The 18,191-nt window shown below is 50.6% G+C and overlaps 7 protein-coding genes across 7 annotated transcripts; 3 read left to right on the forward strand and 4 right to left on the reverse strand.

Moving 5' to 3' along the window:
• Positions 1–1,063: 1,063 nt before the first annotated feature.
• On the reverse strand, positions 1,064–1,890 carry BO72DRAFT_447277 (uncharacterized protein). The gene is made up of 3 exons (XM_040944497.1): positions 1,593–1,890; positions 1,380–1,533; positions 1,064–1,322 (listed from the first exon to the last, which is right to left on the reverse strand). The coding sequence occupies exons 1-3, from the start codon at positions 1,736–1,738 to the stop codon at positions 1,179–1,181; spliced, it is 444 nt and encodes a 147-aa protein (XP_040802236.1). The 5' UTR covers positions 1,739–1,890; the 3' UTR covers positions 1,064–1,178.
• A 523-nt stretch (positions 1,891–2,413) lies between these two features.
• BO72DRAFT_526995 (uncharacterized protein) lies at positions 2,414–3,021 on the reverse strand (the record flags this gene model as incomplete). The annotated part of the gene is made up of 3 exons (XM_040950076.1): positions 2,414–2,644; positions 2,699–2,818; positions 2,890–3,021. The coding sequence occupies 3 exons, from the start codon at positions 3,019–3,021 to the stop codon at positions 2,414–2,416; spliced, it is 483 nt and encodes a 160-aa protein (XP_040802237.1).
• BO72DRAFT_78540 (uncharacterized protein) lies at positions 3,011–3,824 on the reverse strand. The gene is made up of 2 exons (XM_040950714.1): positions 3,745–3,824; positions 3,011–3,655 (listed from the first exon to the last, which is right to left on the reverse strand). The coding sequence occupies exon 2, from the start codon at positions 3,487–3,489 to the stop codon at positions 3,133–3,135; it is 357 nt and encodes a 118-aa protein (XP_040802238.1). The 5' UTR covers positions 3,490–3,655; positions 3,745–3,824; the 3' UTR covers positions 3,011–3,132.
• Positions 3,825–4,739: 915 nt separating this feature from the next.
• BO72DRAFT_495374 (SDR family NAD(P)-dependent oxidoreductase) lies at positions 4,740–5,887 on the forward strand (the record flags this gene model as incomplete). Its single annotated transcript, XM_040948543.1, has 6 exons — positions 4,740–4,788; positions 4,866–5,226; positions 5,320–5,432; positions 5,493–5,515; positions 5,575–5,627; positions 5,698–5,887. 6 exons carry the CDS (start codon positions 4,740–4,742, stop codon positions 5,885–5,887), a joined length of 789 nt encoding a protein of 262 aa, XP_040802239.1.
• Positions 5,888–11,257: 5,370 nt separating this feature from the next.
• BO72DRAFT_78586 (uncharacterized protein) lies at positions 11,258–12,321 on the forward strand. The gene has a single exon (XM_040950715.1). It carries the CDS (start codon positions 11,532–11,534, stop codon positions 12,108–12,110), a length of 579 nt encoding a protein of 192 aa, XP_040802240.1. The 5' UTR covers positions 11,258–11,531; the 3' UTR covers positions 12,111–12,321.
• Positions 12,322–13,975: 1,654 nt separating this feature from the next.
• BO72DRAFT_485428 (uncharacterized protein) lies at positions 13,976–16,150 on the forward strand (the record flags this gene model as incomplete). The annotated part of the gene is made up of 5 exons (XM_040947891.1): positions 13,976–13,998; positions 14,095–14,182; positions 14,626–14,886; positions 14,933–15,051; positions 15,441–16,150. The coding sequence occupies 5 exons, from the start codon at positions 13,976–13,978 to the stop codon at positions 15,778–15,780; spliced, it is 831 nt and encodes a 276-aa protein (XP_040802241.1). The 3' UTR covers positions 15,781–16,150.
• Positions 16,151–17,233: 1,083 nt separating this feature from the next.
• BO72DRAFT_507570 (uncharacterized protein) lies at positions 17,234–18,191 on the reverse strand (the record flags this gene model as incomplete). Its single annotated transcript, XM_040949263.1, has 1 exon — positions 17,234–18,191. The coding sequence occupies exon 1, from the start codon at positions 17,831–17,833 to the stop codon at positions 17,234–17,236; it is 600 nt and encodes a 199-aa protein (XP_040802242.1). The 5' UTR covers positions 17,834–18,191.

Below are 18,191 nucleotides of genomic sequence, written 5' to 3' on the forward strand. Positions count from 1 at the left end.
GCGCCCTTGCCCAGAGAGAGATCGATCGGCTCCCGCCACCTACCCCAATGACCCGAGAGAAGATCCGATGGAGAAGGGAGTAGGGGGCAGGGTCTCTGCGGCGATGGGTGGGATCGAGCGTTGGAGATGACCGGTCCGCTTGACTACGGGTTGGTAAGCTCATAGGCGCCACTTGCTATAAATACCATGCATGCACACCCAGTACTGTACATGCTCCGTGCACCTTGGACTCTCGATTCACAGGTAGGGCGTGTATGATATACATCGGATTCTATGGATGTGATTGTGCAGATGGGTATGTAGCGAATCGATGAAGCTCGGCTCAGGGATGGGCGACATCTTGGATTTCTGGTGGTAGGTTGTTTGATTAGCTAGCTAAAACGAGCGTGAGCGGGGCTGTACGTAGTAGTATTTTGATGGGGTGCGGCAGTCCGTGCGAAGGGCGGCAGAACGGCCTTCTAGAGCAAACGGTGAGGCTATACAACTGTACAAAAGCATGCCTGGTGAGCCGCCCTGGATCACGTGGTCGGGCTTTCTCAGGAATGCCGACAGGGGCGCATCCACTGCGCTCTAGTCGTCAAGGTAGCTAGCTCATCATTCTTCTATCTCTTGAACAGAGCAAGTTACGCTGGAACTCAGAGGGTGAAGCTTCTACCATTATATCGCGAACATATCTTAGCTAAATACTTAGTCGATAGTCATGCGAGGAGAAGGACGAGCTTGTTAGCACTCGGCTATTGTCAGTCTTTTGCTGCCCCACTGCTGGCGGGCGTCCTCGAGGAGGCGGCAGCATCAATAGTATCCTAGCTACCATTGACAGGCCTTTGATGACGCAGGAAAGCCGGTCTTACAGAAAGGAAAATGACGATTCAAAGATGACAATGTGAACTATCAGGTATACTTTGGATTAACCACACATGTTTTGGTCACGGAACCCACCACGGAAAACAATCAAGAAGTCCCGGAGGCCATCTTCACTTTTCCAGCGGAGGGATCTGTTCATCCCATGGTAGTTTTTTTTTTTTTTACAGCAGAATTCTGTTCTTGCGGAGTATCTTGTATCGAGCCTTTCCCAACGCTTTTCAGTATTCTGTTCCATTGCAGAGGACAAGAAGATGCTAGACAGACTTGGCATGACCTCTCCGGTCGTATGCCCTGGCGTTCAGGCAAGTCTTCATCTAAAGGGGACCCATTCTCCCCCAGTCAAAAGAGCCTTTGTTTCTTGGATCTTCACGTAGCCTAGGCTCATAGTGCCGGCGCAGTCTGTTCAGTAAGTCATCTGGCTTGAGCTTGTCGGGCAGCACAATGGTGAATTCAAGCTCCTGTTCGAATGTTCAGCTCGGCCACCGCCATAATGGGGTGGTATATGATGCTCATACGTATCTCTCTGCATGCTCAGTCCAGTGGGCGACGGCTAAGTCACCGGAAATCAGGATTTTCCAGTCGTGATCCTTGAACGATTTCAATGAGGCAACAACCTCTCTCAATGTCCCGAGTAATTCCACGGCAGCTTGCTGAACCAAGCCGCGCGCGCTATGAAGGTAATCAGCAATCGCAGATTTTATAAAAGACGTGGGAGCTAAGAGTCATACTCAAGGACATCAAACCCTGTTCCTTCATTTTCTGCTTCATTCACGGAATGGGGAACAGGAAACCTAGCGAGATAGCAGCCAGCGATAAAGGAGAAGAGAACGAAGAGAAGACCAACAAGGGGACGGAGATCAACAGCTGCAAGCATCTTGGAGATAGAAAGTTGGAATGCAAGTAAGGTGTGAGTACTGCCTGTCGTTCAAGAGTAACGGGGAAAAAAGACTGCCTGATGGATTAGTGGATGCTAACGGGCGCTGCCTGGCTTGATTATATCCTTGTGTTCTGGCATTTTACTTCGAGAGAACGAACAAGAACAAAGCCATCTTGTCTCACAACCTGTCAAGCCTTGCGGCGAGCAGAAAGCTCGTTTGTACAGAGACGTCGACAGGCCTGGAATCAGAGCAGTCTTGCCTTTCCGGGGAAAAAAAAGAAAAGAAAAGGAAAAAGGCTCCGTGACAGTGCTGTGGTGGCACGGTTTGCATCCTTGGGGAGATCAAAGGTACTCTTTGATTGAACTTGGCAATAGTAGAGCTGTGAGGGAAATGCACGAGAGCGCTCAGGTGACGAAGTATTCTCATACCCAGAATTCTGTGCTGCTTGTTCTATTACCATTTGACTGAATTCCCGACAGCAAGGACACATTCTGACCTATGAGGAAAGGCTGCATACACCATGCGTTGGTATATGCCTGGACTTCATAGACAGTGCCCTTGGGACTAAGATCTAGCAAGATCTTTTGGTAGGAATTCGCATCATTCACGTAGACGAGGGAGCCTTGTTTTTATGTATCTGCGCTGGAAGGACAGACAGACCATAGACTGCTTTATTCCAGGTCAGCGGAGTTGGACTCGATGTCGAGCATCTCTAACCACGACACAAACTCCTTAAGACCTGCTAGGTGAATACGTTCTCCCTCCGGGGGTGGAAGCTCACCGCGTCTCTTCATGTTGATGCATAGCTCGTACAGGTACTTGTGGTAGTCGCTATCCATCTGCTTCCTCCGGGAACGGTGATTCGGATAAGGCTTCTGGTTGTCATACTCCGGCGAAACCTCCTACCACAGGGCCGTCAATGTGCGCCAAGGCTCCGACAGCTCCGTGATATCCACATTCATCTGGTACCGCACCAGCAACATCATGTATTTATGCGGCCTGGGAGCGCTTTCCCAGCGCACGCCCATGAATTCACCATCAGTGTTCGCGGCGGGCAAGTTGCGGAGAATCCGCAGCTGGTGGACCTCCACCCAGCGGGCCAAGTGAGGAATCTTCACGGGATGGAAGGCCGCGTCATCAGACTGACGCCCCCGGGGCCACTTGCTATCGCAGTGGCAAACAACCGAATGCGGCCGTCCGACGTGAGCCGATAGTATGGATCATCGCGAGTGGGAGCGCCAATGGGTGGGATGGGAAATGTCGGGAAAAGCCGCGACATGCGGTAGAGATGAATAGCACGTGTCAGTGTATAACCTATCGCTCGTGGGTTTCGGTTAGCCGAGTCAAAGCTCAAGTGGAAGTGATAGTCCGGTATATGGAAATCGACACTTTAGGGGCATGGATCGAGCTCTCCCAAAGGGTCGGGTTCGGGATCGTCGAAGTTGTGCAACAACCCGAGTTTGCCGAGTCTTTCGTATTCGCTCCGATGTGGACATTGCAAAAACCCAGCCTGCGTGAAGACTCTTATTGCCTGGGCGATATGCTCATCGGGAACCACCCAGTCACGTTCCGTAGCCTCGTGCAACGGTGCCCCATAGATAGAGAGCGCATCGTATCCACACATGAAGTTAGGGATCTTGCTTAGATCGAGGATGCGAGCCACATGGGAATCCACAATTTGATCACCAAGATCATGGCGAGGTTCACGCTGCGCTTCGAAAATCTCGGTGGGAATACTCTCAGCCATGTTTCAAGGAGTTACTTACGTTCGCCAATGCTTTCGAAACAGATATAGCACTCGCAAAAGGTAGAATCCCGTCGACTTGCTAGAGACATCAGGGTCAGGGTGTCTTGGGAGACAAGACGGTGTTTATGTAGACTTCCTCTGCCGCTTGGATCAACTCGCTCGAGAACTGTTTACAGACTGGGATTTCAGCAGAAGGGCATGCCTCATTTGTCTTGGATTCTGCTCCAACTAAATAAGATGGGTCCCGCTACATACATTGTACAAGTCCTGGTGGTGCTTGAATGGAAAATGTGGCTGTGTACATTTAGTCCATTGTACGAGACTTTAACATCTCCTTTTCAGACCTGGCTACTTGGAGAAGAACAGCCATACCTGCATCATGTCCCTTTTTGTGTCTTGTGATAAACCTTTGGCCTGCGAGCTTTACCCAACCCTCAGTTTCTACACCCACAGACTTTCTTTTTCGTCTCGTCTGAGTTGGCGTTTGAGATCAGCAATCTGCAGCCTTTCGCCAGCTAGGGCTCCAACAACATACGCATGCGTCAATCTTCGATGGCAAAAGAGAATAAATCAAATCTTTCAAGATCCAAGGGCAGTCTCTGAAAACATCGTTAACTACTGCTGGAGCTGTCATGTCAAAATGAATTCAATTACGTCCGGTCAGTCACCCACGGTTCCTTGTCTTGTACTCTTTCAACTTATGGCGGGATCTTCCATCCATAATACATAACCAATTATTGAGCACATCTCTTACTTGCATTCTAGCCACCAGTAGCTTGTCTTAGACTCCGATAGTTACCAGATTGGAAGCTTACCCGAAGGTCATACATTACCTAGCATACAGTTCAGCGCTTATGCTACCTATAACGAGACCGATTTCTTTGGTCGACATATCATCCCTCGATGATACCTAGTAGTGACGGCAGAAAAATGGACTAATCGGCTGCATGCACGTAGTTGGGCCGACGTGCGCTCAGGTACCTTATAATTTAGTATGTACTGTAAGTTACAGTACACCGCCAAGTCTTCTCAGCCCGGGAAGTCAGGTGGTCCGAACAGAGGGTCGGTAGGAATAGTAGTAAAGTGAATGCATGTATACTACTATCTTGTTTTTATTTTTCCCTCTCTCCTCCCCCTCTCACCACACACCTTCTCTATTTTCCACTGCACGTATGACTTCGGAAAGCAAGGGTCTTGAGGTCGAGACAAATGATTCCTTCCACGAGCTGAACCCAACAGTAACATCCATCATGTCGTGCCAAGTAGAAGGAACCGCCCTGATCACCGGAGCTGGCTCGGGTAAGAGAGAAAGCTTACTGACCATGTGCTCCGATTTCTGGAAGCGAACTGGCCCCCAAGACTGACTCTACAGGCAGGTGTCGGAGAGCAGACAGCCCTGCACCTCGCAGCGAACGGCATTTCAGCACTGACCTTAGTGGATATCGATCCGTCGGGCCTGGACCACGTGCACCAGGCCTTGCAAGCAAGCCACCCGACTGTGCAGGTGCTTATCGTGCCGGCGGATGTGACCGATGAAGCAGCCGTTGAGGCCGCCTTCCAAGAGACGGTGGCCGCGTTCCAGAGAGTGGACATTGTCATCAACGCGGCTGGCGTTGGCCAGCCCTTCCAGTCAACGCCCGACCTGAGCAAGGAGGACTGGGAGAAAGTCATTCGAGTTAACCTGACCGGGGTATGGCTATGCCAAAGGGCTGCTATCCGGCAGATGCTTGCGCAAGAGTATAGTCTCTTCTCCCGTCTACCCCAGGCTCCCAATCACTGCCCCTGAGGGGTTTGCCTGAATTCTGCATGGCCTGACTTGTGCGATGGCAGACCCCGTAATGTCCGCCAAGGCCGAGGCGTCATCGTCAATGTCGCATCAGCCTTGGGACTTACGACGCCGTCGACTGTGCTCCCCACTACAGCTTATGTGTCTTCCAAACATGGTAGGGGCCCCTGTGACTAACGATATATGCATGGAAAGCCTTTCTGACAATATCATGTAGCGGTTATGGGATTGACGAAATCGGTCAGTATACTCCCTTTGCTCATGAAGAACGGTCCACACTGATCATCAACACCTTGAAGGATGCCAAAATCTACGCCGCAGAGGGAATCCGTATAAATGCAGTGTGTCCAGGGTGTGTATACGGATCTAGGACTTTTGTAACTACTTTCTCCAGATTGCCTCCGATACTGACCTGATCGCAGCTGGTTTCGCACCTCATTGATTCAGTCAGAGCTGGACTCTGGCGAGCTGTCTGCAGAGATCCTCAGCGCCCCGGTGCAGAGAGTAGCGGAGACTGAGGAGATCGCGAGCGCCATCTTATTCTTGGCATCGCCAATGAGCAGTTTTGTCTATGGGACCGGCCTCATGGTTGACGGGGGGTACAGCTTGTGACCAGTCGGGCTGTAGCAGAATACAGCGGCTTGGGTGTGGAGAAATATCAGGTTAAAGACTTGCGGATGATGATCTCGGTTAGCGCTCTGTGTTTTTAAGGTGATAAAGACCTTTTCTTTCTCTGGCAAACGAGCTATTCTCAATTCTCCAATCAAGCATCTTATTACCCAAGCACCTCAAGCACTCCTGTCCTACTCAAGCAGTCATCCATACCTCTTATCCAAAAACCTGCTCATGGAATTTCCCCAAGATCCTCAATATCTTTAGAGCCAACCATAACCATCGCTTCATGTCTCTCTCTTCATGATATCTCATTGTAGATTTGGCCCGACAAGAGCACCTCGCGGGACATAAGGTTGGAACTGGAATTTCTCCCCATCCGCGCATCGCGCCGACCAAAGGAACTATATCGCGGCCCGATCCCCGCCCGCCCCGCTTTTCTCCAAAACCACACTCATCTCATCTTTCTCATCCCAACGTCTCAACCAATCACCATCTTCTGCCACTACAATAAGCATGAGCTAATATGCCAAGCACGAACAGTTCCTCGGGATCCAAAAAGTCGGTATCAACTGACTAGTAGGTATGTCACTAAGTACTAGCCCAAACATACATACAAGTCAACGTATGCAACAAAGTGTTGAATCTCTGTTCCAGCATTTTAGAGCCAGTGCCCTCTCCCTTGGGGACTGTCTTATCCAGCATCGAATGCTAAAGTGTATCTGCCTCGCCCGGTCCTAACCCAAGATACGACTTCCAGTCTCCCGAGTCACTAGAATAGAGAATGAACGAGAATGGGCAATTTGACTGAATCGAGGCCAAACTGCCGGGTGATAATCCATACTCACGCCAGGACTCCACGCGCACGACATCTTCTCCCCTGCGCCCTTCCTATGTCCGTACAGAATAAACAAAGCCATGTTCTCGGACCCTTTGCTCTTGTTGCTTGCCTTCCCCTGCTCTGATGACAATGTCCCCTAGAAAATATCACCTCAAAACCTGGCCCTCTCAGCGCCTAGTCGTCTCACGCACGCTCCAGGCGGATCATCGAGCTTGCGGCGCGGCATATAATGGAGGGTGCAAATCGAAGAAGGCATGAAAACCTTTGCTCGAACTGACCTCAAACGTTACTAGACATCATAAAACCACGAGATAAAAATATGAAATGCCCAACCCTTCCAAAAGAGGAACAGAAAAAGGAAGTCGAATGTTGAGCTGAACCCTGTCGGAAGAGCAACCATTCATTCAAAGCTACGTACTTACCTATCTATGAACAAGGTCTCCAGTACCATTGTCCCAGCGATGTATCTTTCTCATCTCCTGGCAAATACAAATCTTACCTTTTTTTTCGTCGAGGCCAAACTGCAAGCTTTGAGCTCTGTATGAATATCTTGGGTTCCGATAAGAACCTCCCACCCCCCATCTTTCCATAATCTTGTACAAGTGAGGAAATAATGCTCGACATGCAACGAACAAGACCCTTTGAGAGCTGCATACATACTAAGTATACCCAAGCTAAGACGGCAGAGCCATGTGCACAGGGCACTATACCCACAATCTAGATTCCCCTCTTTGCACCAAAGTACAAGACTCAAGACACTCAGAGAGTCTATTTACGATACTAACTCAATCCCAGCAAGAAACCCTACCCAGTAGACACCCAGACTGCCAATTCCATTCGCCAATCGAACGCCAAGGGATCATGGCAACAAGGACAAGGGTCCAAGCCACTGCACTGCATCCAAAACCACACCACCACGCGCGCATCGCACCCAATCACATCCCCCACAAAGACACGATTCCATCCAGCACACAGATCGACAATGATAAGCGGGGGTCTAGAAAGGCCCTTCCCTCTCCCCCCATCCCCTCATCATTGATAACAAACCTGCTTTACTCGAAACACGATCAACTGCTCTAGAATAGATCGACACAGACAATGGAAACCTTCATCTCGCCAAACTTGTTCTAGCCCGCGCCGCTCCGGCAGAAACCTGGAGGCGAGGGAAAATCCTCGAATAACATGTAACTATGTGCCACCAAACTCACCAATCCTTCTACTCATAAGTAGGATTTCTCTGTCCGCCCGCCCCGGGGGATGAGGGGGAGGGTCCTACGGGCTTATGCTCTTTCCGCCTTCGGGTAGTTTGACTCCCATCCATCCCGGATAAAGGCATTGTTCTAAGATACCCTGATTTGAGGACTATGTTGAATGACTGGACAGAGGCTGTGGCGGCAGCGGCAGCAGCAGCAGCAGCAGCAGCAATCCGGCATGGCCCGCCCGTGGTCTCAGGCCCCCTTCCCTGTCCACTACTGTGCATCTGTGATGCCTTGTGATTCGGTGGTTGATGGAACATACGGAGGATCTGGAGGAGCCCGGCTTTTCATTAATCTACTAAGTATGTACAGACGGTAGAGTTGAGCGCCCAAGACCATGACCACGACCAAAACTGAGCTGCGGGGACCGACCGTAAGATCGAATCGAATCGGAAGCACACGATCGAATCGAATTAAATCAGGGTTCTTCGTGATCGAATTGCACGGCACGCCATAACATACAGTAAACTACTGGACGTAAAAAAAATATACCTGCAGCCACACATGGATGGATGGCGTGGGCGGCTTGTAAGAAGAAGAATGCTGCAGTTACCGTACGGCCGCCGGGGGACGGATGATGGGCTCTGGACACTATGTGTGGCTTTTTCGGTCCCAGTCAAGTGAACTGTGCTATCACCGAAAGATGAGGTGGATGGCGGTTGTGGCGTGTCACGAATGAGTCGTAGTGCTCTACTGTTGTTGCGGTGCTGTGATCAAGGCATTGTCGTCGGAGGACTCCGGACATAGTTGGCAGAAACATCGGGTCTGGTCGGGTTCTGCGGTTGGATGCAGTGCTGGCTGCCTGAGTATCACCGTAAATCCAGCGCAGTTGTTACACCAGTCAGCGCCCACGAGCTGATCCAGGACGACTCCCAGTGGTGGGAAAAATGCCACGGGAAGGCATGGAAGACATCCTGGCATGATTAGCCGGTGTCACTCAGTAACACCCTAGTTTACTTACGTGGTCTATCCGAACTCGATCCAGGCTAGGCCAGGCCAGACCGGGTCAATTACGGGAATCTTAGTTTGATACCGGGCATTACGGGGGAGGGCCATTGTGGTCTATCTATCTCACGATGGAGACTAATTTCTCCGTGGCTTGCGACTGCACACTCAAGACACCAGCTAACAGCCAAAGAACCAAAGAAATCCAATCGCCATGCTCGGTTTCCAAGGCAAATGGCGTGAACAAACACAAAAAGGATGTGTCCATGATAGATAACATGGTATGCCGTCATCACTGCGCTTGATGTCCATCATCAACCATGAGATCTGACATTCGACATTCGACATCGACATCGACATCGACATCGCAAAGTCACCCCATACTCTGCTATCACACACCCCTTCCCTTCAAGGTTTCCCACCCTCTCTTTCTTGTCTCTCTCCGGATCGCATTCCCCAGAACCCACTCCAACCGAAGGGAATGCTTCCAATCCAATCGCTCTGGAACCGGACGGAACTATTGGAGAGTCAAACCAAATACCAAAAAGTCCAAAAGTCGATCCACGAAAAACCTTCTGATTAACCTTAAGGTTCGCCTCCCGAGTCATTGTCATGTTGTCAATCATGAACAATGAATGAGATCATGTTTTCGTAACCCCGGGGGCAGGGGGGGCTGAATACATTCGGAAAATGTTTACTGCGCCGACCGTAGGAGAACTTTTTTGACATCATGCTTGTTGTGGTGTGATGAATCGGGTTAGGTGACTTTTTGGCTCATTCTTTTCTTGGCGGCCTTTTGGGAGAAAAGGAAAGGAAGATTAGTCACGCGCCACTGATCGGCTTCCATAGAGCAGAAAACCGATCCCGAGTCGGTCATCATTGACTCGGGCGATATTGCTGTTGCTAAGCAAATTTAGTAATCTATTTGGAAAGGGGGAATAGGAAAGTGCAGCGAAAGGGGAAAGAAAAAGGATAAAAAAAAGAAAAAACCAAGATGCGCGTACCTGACTACGAGTCGAGGGGCACTCCGAAACTACCTAGTCCCCAACCCCGCCAGGTTTATTAGGAGGAAAAAGCGCCGAAGGAACAGCACAGAGCAAGTGTTAAGGTTCTAGGTCGTTATAGAATCACCTGGACACTGGATTTTTGCTCTCCCTTCCCCAATTCCCACATGCACACCGGCGAGCGTTTCCCCTGCAACCCTAAGCGCACAGGGCACTGAGGGTTGCTCTAGGGTCGATCTGGATTAGTGTTACTGTCTTTAGCAAGGGGCACTAGTCCTCTTTCAGATCACGACCCCGCAGATTTGAGCCAATCACGCGGACGGCCACGCATATCCCTTGCTGCTTGTTCAGGCATTCTAAAGTTCTGGAGCTGCACATGGGACAGGGTCAATGGCCGTTGGAAAACCGACCTGCTTACCCCTCATTTTCGTGGGTTTGTTATCGAGATGGGAGATATGGGCTTTTGTACGAAGTATAGATGAGAGACAATCAGAAGAAAGGGGTCGCGAGAGGTTGACACAATTGGAAAAAAAACTCAGCGGAAGCCCACTCCCGGAAACGCGCGCGCCCACAGCCAACTCACTTTCTTACTAAGGCAGAGAACCTCGCTCCAGTTCCCAAGCCTGACCAGACTCGCTCGCCGGTGTCGAACATTCCATGGATTGCCGTCGGACCCGGACCCACTACAAAGGTCAGCTGCCCGACCATTTTTGTAAGGTGGAGTCAAGTCGAGGCCCTTTTTTGACTCTTTTTTTTTTCTCTGCTGCTTTCCCCGGTAACAAGGGCTGGAGAGCAGTAAAGATCATCCGAATGCTGACTGTACATCGTACATACCTTTTTCCATGTGGGAAGACGTGCGCGTTCCCTTTTTCGCCTCCTCCCAACTGGGTTTTACTCATACTCTCTGCCGTCCAGATTTAATCTCTGTCGCTCACCACGACTTTCATTCATCACCCGATGGAGGGGATCGATAGCATGATGACTGTAGCGAATGTAGGCAGAGAAACAATACATACCCTTTCGTACAGAAAACGTGGTGGCTTGATACATACAATAGTGTGGTGCACAGGTAAATAGGCGCGTGGTGTAACGAGTCTAGACCCGGGGATCTTCCGCTTGCAGAATCTGCCAGATCAGATGGTCACGACTCACCAACCCGGATTTCTCTTTTCGGAGTTCCGTCACCACTACTGTGGTAATTTTCCCACTGTGCAGTGCGCTGCTGGGCGCGGTTCCTCCCTTCCCCCCCCCCTCCCCTCCCCTCCAGCTCCTCCAGAACCCTCTGCCGACTCCCCTCCGCCATATTTCTTCTCTCTACCTCCCCCCTCTCCTCTTTCAGGCTCTTCTCATTTTTACTTCTTCTCTCCAGATTTTCACTCCAGATCACTCAAAAGTCAATCGTCGCGCCTTCAAGCCACTCCCCTCCTAGGCATTGTATCCACATCTACTACGCTGCACTCGCACGCGCGACTAGCACTTAATCACATCCTCCAAGTAATTGAGTCACATCTTGACACTCCCACCTAGGGAGTATTCATCCAAGTGATCTCGAATCATCCTCATCATCATACCTATTATATCAACCATTCGTCAACACAATGGCGGTTACAACCATCGATATCATCCCTAAGACTTCTTCCTCTCCGCTCTCCTCCAACAACCCTTCCATGAATAAGCGCTGGCCCCCTCTCGCCGACAAGACCTCCCTCCCCTACAAGCTCACCACCCTGTCGCGTCAGAAACTGGCCCGCGAGGCTACTGCTCCCGACCCGGACATCCGTCGCTGCCTTGGACACTTCCGCCTGCACTGCCGGTCCATGGAATGGGCGCAGAAGGATATGTCGACGCGCATCAACTCGTTCGAGATGGAGGACGACGAGTCCGAGGATGAGGAGGACCGGGACGATGAGAACAAGAAGCTGCCCGACGACCGCAAGGACGAAGACCAGACCTTGATGAAGCCAGCCTCGACTGAGCCTGCCGACAAGGCTACCTCCGAATTGGAGACCACCACAGTCCACGTGAGCTTCCACGTCTCGGCACCCCCCGCTGCCGAAAAGGAGAAGGAGAAGGAAGGACTTCTCGAGAAGGGCCGCAACTGCTTGGAAAAGACGGTGCAAAGGAAACACTTCTGGCCTTCGCCGGGGCAATGCCTGCCTGTTCGGATTGCAGGTTGATTTTCCACGACACCATCAATTACTCAACTCGTCTCTCAACTCACTTGACACCTCGACATCCTATCTTCAAAACAGCTCACCTCTTCTCCTACAAAACATGTCTCAAATCCGACCAAACATAACCTCGAAAACCCACCACCAACCCACCTCAATCTACCACCTCTCTAATCTCTAATTATGACGCCACGAAGCCACGATTTTCATTTTTTTCCTTTCAACCTGTTACCACCACCATCTATTCATCTATACATATAACCAGCGGAGTTCGAATTTCGATCATCATTTCTTTTTCTTGTGGACGGGTTCCATTACTAGCTTGGCGTTGGTGTGCAGAGCTATTTACATGATCAACGGTCTTAATTGCAAGAAAGGATCGGAGCACAGCGAACTGGGATGCGGCCAGACAGCACAGAGCATTGGATATGCATTGGGAATGTATTTACATATTTTTTTTGTGTCTATCAAAAAGTCAAACCTCTAGATCAAAACATCACAAAATGAACAACAAAATGAAAAACAAGTCAAACAAACTGGTCCCTCCAATGATTGGGTGTATGGTCTTCTTTCCTGTCATTGATTCCTGATAATCGTCCGATTGGTTTCTCCCACTCAATGACTCAAAACCCCAGACCCGACATCCCCAGAATCCCCCCGGTCAACTCATGTGACCCACGGAGGAAGTGAATAACCGAAACCAGTCTAGCGCACAAAGGATGCATACCTAGTTTAATGCACCCGCTTAATCAGAACCACCTCCTAACTTACACACAACTGAAGCAAACTAAGCAAAGAGGTAGTATTCATGTATGAGTCAAATCACGCCCACAACCCAACCCAACCCAACTCAATTCCACGTACCTACCCTCCCTCAATCCAAAACCTACAAGCAAAGAAAAAAAAAGAACTCAACAAAAACCTACTCCACAATCAAAACCCCTCCCCCCCCCCTCCCGCCGGCAACTCTCCCAGCGAAACCCTCGCCTAAACGATGAGTAACTCACATACTGTATGTGAAAAGGTTCAAGGTCCCGTAACGCAACGATGATGCAACCCCCGTCCGTACCTTATCGACCGCCAATCGGATGACTTGCCCATCTTCCCATCCAATGGCCATGCCATCCATACCGTCAACAGTTTTTCCTTTCATGTGTACAATTCACGGATTACCTTAGTACCCACTCACCTTTCCGTAGCACCGCCGCCCGAGGCCCAGCTTGTATGACCAAATTGCCACATTTGTGTCATTGCTTCGATCATTGAGTTTGATGTTGAGTGGGTGTGGGGAGGGGGGTCGGGAACGATTGGGTGGGTGTATACTTGGTTTGAGCACTAGGTGTGCGGTGGAGCTGCTGGGGTGTCTGGTCTGAGGCTACTAGTGGGTACTGTGCTGTACCTTAGTACGGTTGTGGAAGGATTCGCGGGCTGAATGGGGGGATGCGGCTGCTTCTGCTTTTCTTGTGGGGGTATCTTGACGTAGGGTCTGGGGCGATGGGTTGGGTTGGGTTCATGTGATTGTGTGGTGTGGGATGGTGTGCTGTGGTAGGGCTGACTGAGGCTTTGGGGGGCGTTGGGTCCACTTCGTTCGGTTGCTTGGGTTTGTATGGATGGAAGGACGGCATGGATACTCGGAGGACATGTGTACATACGTAGGGTATGATGTTATTCTGGGGCCCCGGGCTTTGATGAGGAGGGAAGTGGTGTGAGGTGCCACGGGGGTGTGGTGATGCATATGTACCGTACCATACCCGTAGGGGGCAGTACTTCGGGACAGGTAGGTTGCCACTTGGGACTTTTGATGATGACGGGGAGGTATTTGGATGAATAGGATGTAGGGGTTGTTTGCTTTGCTTCCCTGATAGCTTGAAATGGAGGGAGGCGAATTCTTGAGGTAGGTAAACTTGTTTGATGCGGTGAGAATGTTGATGGTGCTTAGCTGGAGTATACTGTGCTGTTTGGCATGTACTATACTTGCTATCCATTCAAGGTCATTCAAGCCAATTGAGTACACTCACTGTATCTCCGACCTCGGGATACATTCAAATGCTATGTTGCTTACAGAAGATACACCCTTTGTATGTGTCACCTCGATATGCCGATGATTCGCCGCAGTCGCCTTGACGTCGATCCATGCCTCACCCACCGGAAGGCATCATATGGCGACGTCAGGCCATGCTTCTCATCCGTGGCGTGAATCACAACCAAGGCTTCCAACAAACGCATTCGTTGAGGTATTGTGCGGTGTAATTGCACAGCTCTCGTATCCTGATTTCTACTCTTAGGTACAATAGAGCCGTCGTGAGGTTGTCCGTAAATGATGCTGGTCGGTTGGCCGCGTGAAAGAAAACGTCTGTTAATCGCTGAAGATGCAGTCAGGGCCCAAACCGCAAGTGGATTATGCTGCAGTAGCCATAATGGCGAGGTTTCGGTAGGAGATGCGTAAGAACAGTTTAGCCTGTAAGTTATAGCTAAGAAAGGAATGGAAAATTTGAATATGATAGACTTAATTATGTGGTAGTATGAGAGCGATGCTGATTTAAGCTCTAGCCGGAACATAAAATGCTTGGAACACTGCTTCAAGATGCGTGATGCTATTCAGACCTGCCCACAAGAATTCAAAAGGCGGATGTGGAGCGGAGCAGGCGGAGCGGAGGTGCGACGGCAGTTTCATGGCGGACCGCCGCCCTCTCCCAAAGATCTCCGGCGGTTGCATCATCGTCGCATCTACAACATCAACAACAACGCAGGACGCATCATCTACACCAGCTTCTCGTCGATCGTATCCTTAGCATAGCGCCGCTGCTCCATCTCAATAACTCTACAAGCCACAATCAACGAAGCATGAGCACCTCCATCCCCCGTCCACTGCCCCGATCGACATCCCACCCGCCGACCAAACGGTGCGGGTCTCCATTATCGACCAGTACAGCAGCCCACTTGATAAGTGAGTGCAGTACAGCCCAAACCCAATTGACCACCACTGACCCAAACATCAAACCGCGGTGGCTCGCGCCTCGACCTAACATCCGTCCCTACAAAGGCTGCGACCGCTATTGGGTCAGTGCCAACTAGGGCTTCTCCTTCCTAATCTCACACATCCCCTTCTCTCAAACCTCCTCTTCGACCTCAACATCCTAAGCGGCACTATCGACGCCGTAATATAGAGCTACCCACACATCAAGCACACCAGCGACCTCACCACCTTCCAACTCCCGACAACCACCGCCCTCATCGTCGACCCGGACTTCCAACCAACCTTTCTACCTGACAGGCCACACAACCAACCCATCCCCCTCCCCTCCACAAACATTCCTTCTTCTTCACCAACCGCAGCACCATCCACGAACTCACCTTCACCCTTGGCGCAAACAATCCCAAAATCTGCACCGCCCATTTCCAAGCCCACAACTCCTTCAACAACGGAAAGCCTCTAGTAGACCTCCTCCACACCCCCGGCCGCACAGTCGCGCACACCTGCGCCCTCCCGCGTACCACCGCTAACCAGCTCGTCAACATTCATGCCCTCTCTCGAGGAGACTCGGCCCTCGCCCGTGCTCCGCGGAGTTGGCATTCCCCAAAAGGTCCCGGCGAGTGGTTTGAGGCGGTTAAATTGGGCGGCGAAGAAGCCGCGGACACAGTCGTTCTAGTGGCTCGCGCCGGAGTTGAATCATGACCTGGCGGAGGAGGAGTGGATGACTGAGGGGTCGATGAAGTTGGATGCAATGCCAGAAGCATGTGGATTCTTATTGCGCATGATGCATCGATGAAGAAGGTCACTACCGTCGGGTGGGGCTCTTCCCCGAGAAACAATTAATGCGGTGGTTCGAGGAGAGCTGGAAGAAAGGTAATCGATGGAGGTTTCTGGGGAGGATGTTGAGGTCATGATTAAAGAGGTTTCGTAGGGTGATGGTCACTGGTTTTGGGGGTTGGTTCTGGAAATAGCGAAGATGATTGGGTGTAGAGTACTGAGCACATCGGCCTATGTGTACTACAGTACTACCATACATGGATACCTCGTACAGACCCCACGCAAAACTCTATAGAAAAAATAAAAGCCCTCCCAAACTTCCATATAATTCTGCCTCCCTTGCCGAATGTGTGGGGTAGGGCGCTAATTAAATCAGCTCGTAGTACACACCAAAACACAAAAACATCCCTGCAACCAACCCGGCCTAGCCCATCCCGCTACCCCAAGACTGGTCTTGCATGCATACAAGCATCGTATTTCTTCCTCTCGTTAGGGCGGGCTATCGACAATGAGAGTAATAGGTAGCTACACAGGATTAAACACGCTTCTACTGTCCACTCGTACAACAAAATCTAGCATCTAGTCAGCCCTATGAGTGTTGCTGCTGGCACCCCAAATTGATTCCTCTTGGACTGTACTACCAAGAGCCATCCGCAACGACTAAGACATCAAGCGCTAACTAGACACCGACTAGACTAGCTAGCTCCACGCCACATCTCTTGGCAGAACGACGTTGTTCAGATCACAGCAAATTGATTCCGGGCTGGAAGCTGATCATTATCAACAAGACCTGTTCTGATCTTTTGTTGCTCACTATTACTCTTATTATTATTACTGGAAAAAAAGAGGGATGATGAATACATATGGATGGTACATGGGGGGGGTTGGTATACGGCGGGTATAACATGCAGGAATTAACCCTAAGTTTGTCCTAAGAATGTCAGCGTCTCTGCCTGAGGCATCGATTAGACTACATGTGACAACCTTTGGTCAGAGGATTGTTCTTAGTGGTAGGTAGCGGCCATAGTCTGTTGCTGATTATGCATGCGATACATCCATGATATCGCCATCGCTCAATGCTCTCTAATGGGGCCAGTCGGTTTCATTTGTTGAAGAGTATTATGAGAATAGTAGGAGAGAGGAGGAGATATGGAACAAACACCAGGTAATTCAAGTAATCACTATATTCTTGTTCTGGAAGTATTTAAGGTACTAAGCCTCGGCCCCAAGAAGGGCCAACACACGTACATACCACCGATGGTACTAAGGCATCAATCGAAGCAAGTGCCAGGGGTTCCGAGTTCGTTCGCCTCCCTACCGTAACGGGACCTATTCCCGCGCCCGGAGAAAGGAAACCACCCAGATGTAGTTGATGCCATTATTCAGCATCTGCGATTAAAACGTGCACCCGGAGCATCTCCACATTATTCACATAAAGCTTCGGCGGATGAACCCTGGCATCCACAAATACCTGTCCTTTCGTCACATCAGGTGTGACGCGGTGAGACATATATCCAACTTCTGACGGCACAGCCCCCGGTCGCGCCTCTTTCAGCATTCTCCCGATAAGGCTCACTCTATCAGGGAGCTTCCACGCCCGGAAAATCGGGCAGATGGCTTCGACGATCACATACTTTCGAGGCGCGGCGGGGCTTATCGTGCGGTGACACACTTCCAGAAATGTATTCATCGAGTTCCGGGTCACTGCTTCAACTGTCTCGTTGGGCTCGACGGGGGCGGGGGCAGGAATGTTTGCGAGCACCACGCACTCGCTGCCGATCATGACCACGACCGCGGCAGTATTGCTCAAGAGCTTGGCAGTGCCGATGGCTCTGAATTCGATTTCGCCACTCTCATTGTCCTTCTTGTTCTCTCCGGAGTCTGGGCCTGGAGCGGTGAAGGTAATGCTGCCCACGGCTCCGGGTTCGATGACGGCCACTTCGTCGGTCAGGATGGCTTGTTCGAATCTCTGAGCCATCTTGTCTCTTCCACTCGAAAATAACAAGATGCTGTGTGATTGAATGGCCCTGTGTTTGAGCTGAGAAAGTGAGTCTAGTGTAGGAGTGTATGAATGGTAGAGTCGGAGGTTGATAGTGCGGAAGTTCGTTGGTTCAAGCTCTGAATTTATAGCAGGACTCGATCCTAGCAGCAGGGGTACGGGGCTTCGAAGGGCATTGTCAGATGCATTTCAAGGTTGACTCGACAAAGGAAGTTTGGAGAAGTATATCTGTAAGCGTTCTGAGAGTAAAGTGCGATGAGGTACGGTCGGGCTCAAGCGCTTGGGTCTCGGGAATGACATTTGTATCAACGTGTGTAGGATCTCCGATCGCATTGTG

Source organism: Aspergillus fijiensis (assembly GCF_003184825.1).
Source record: "Aspergillus fijiensis CBS 313.89 unplaced genomic scaffold BO72scaffold_18, whole genome shotgun sequence".
NCBI lineage: Eukaryota > Fungi > Ascomycota > Eurotiomycetes > Eurotiales > Aspergillaceae > Aspergillus > Aspergillus fijiensis.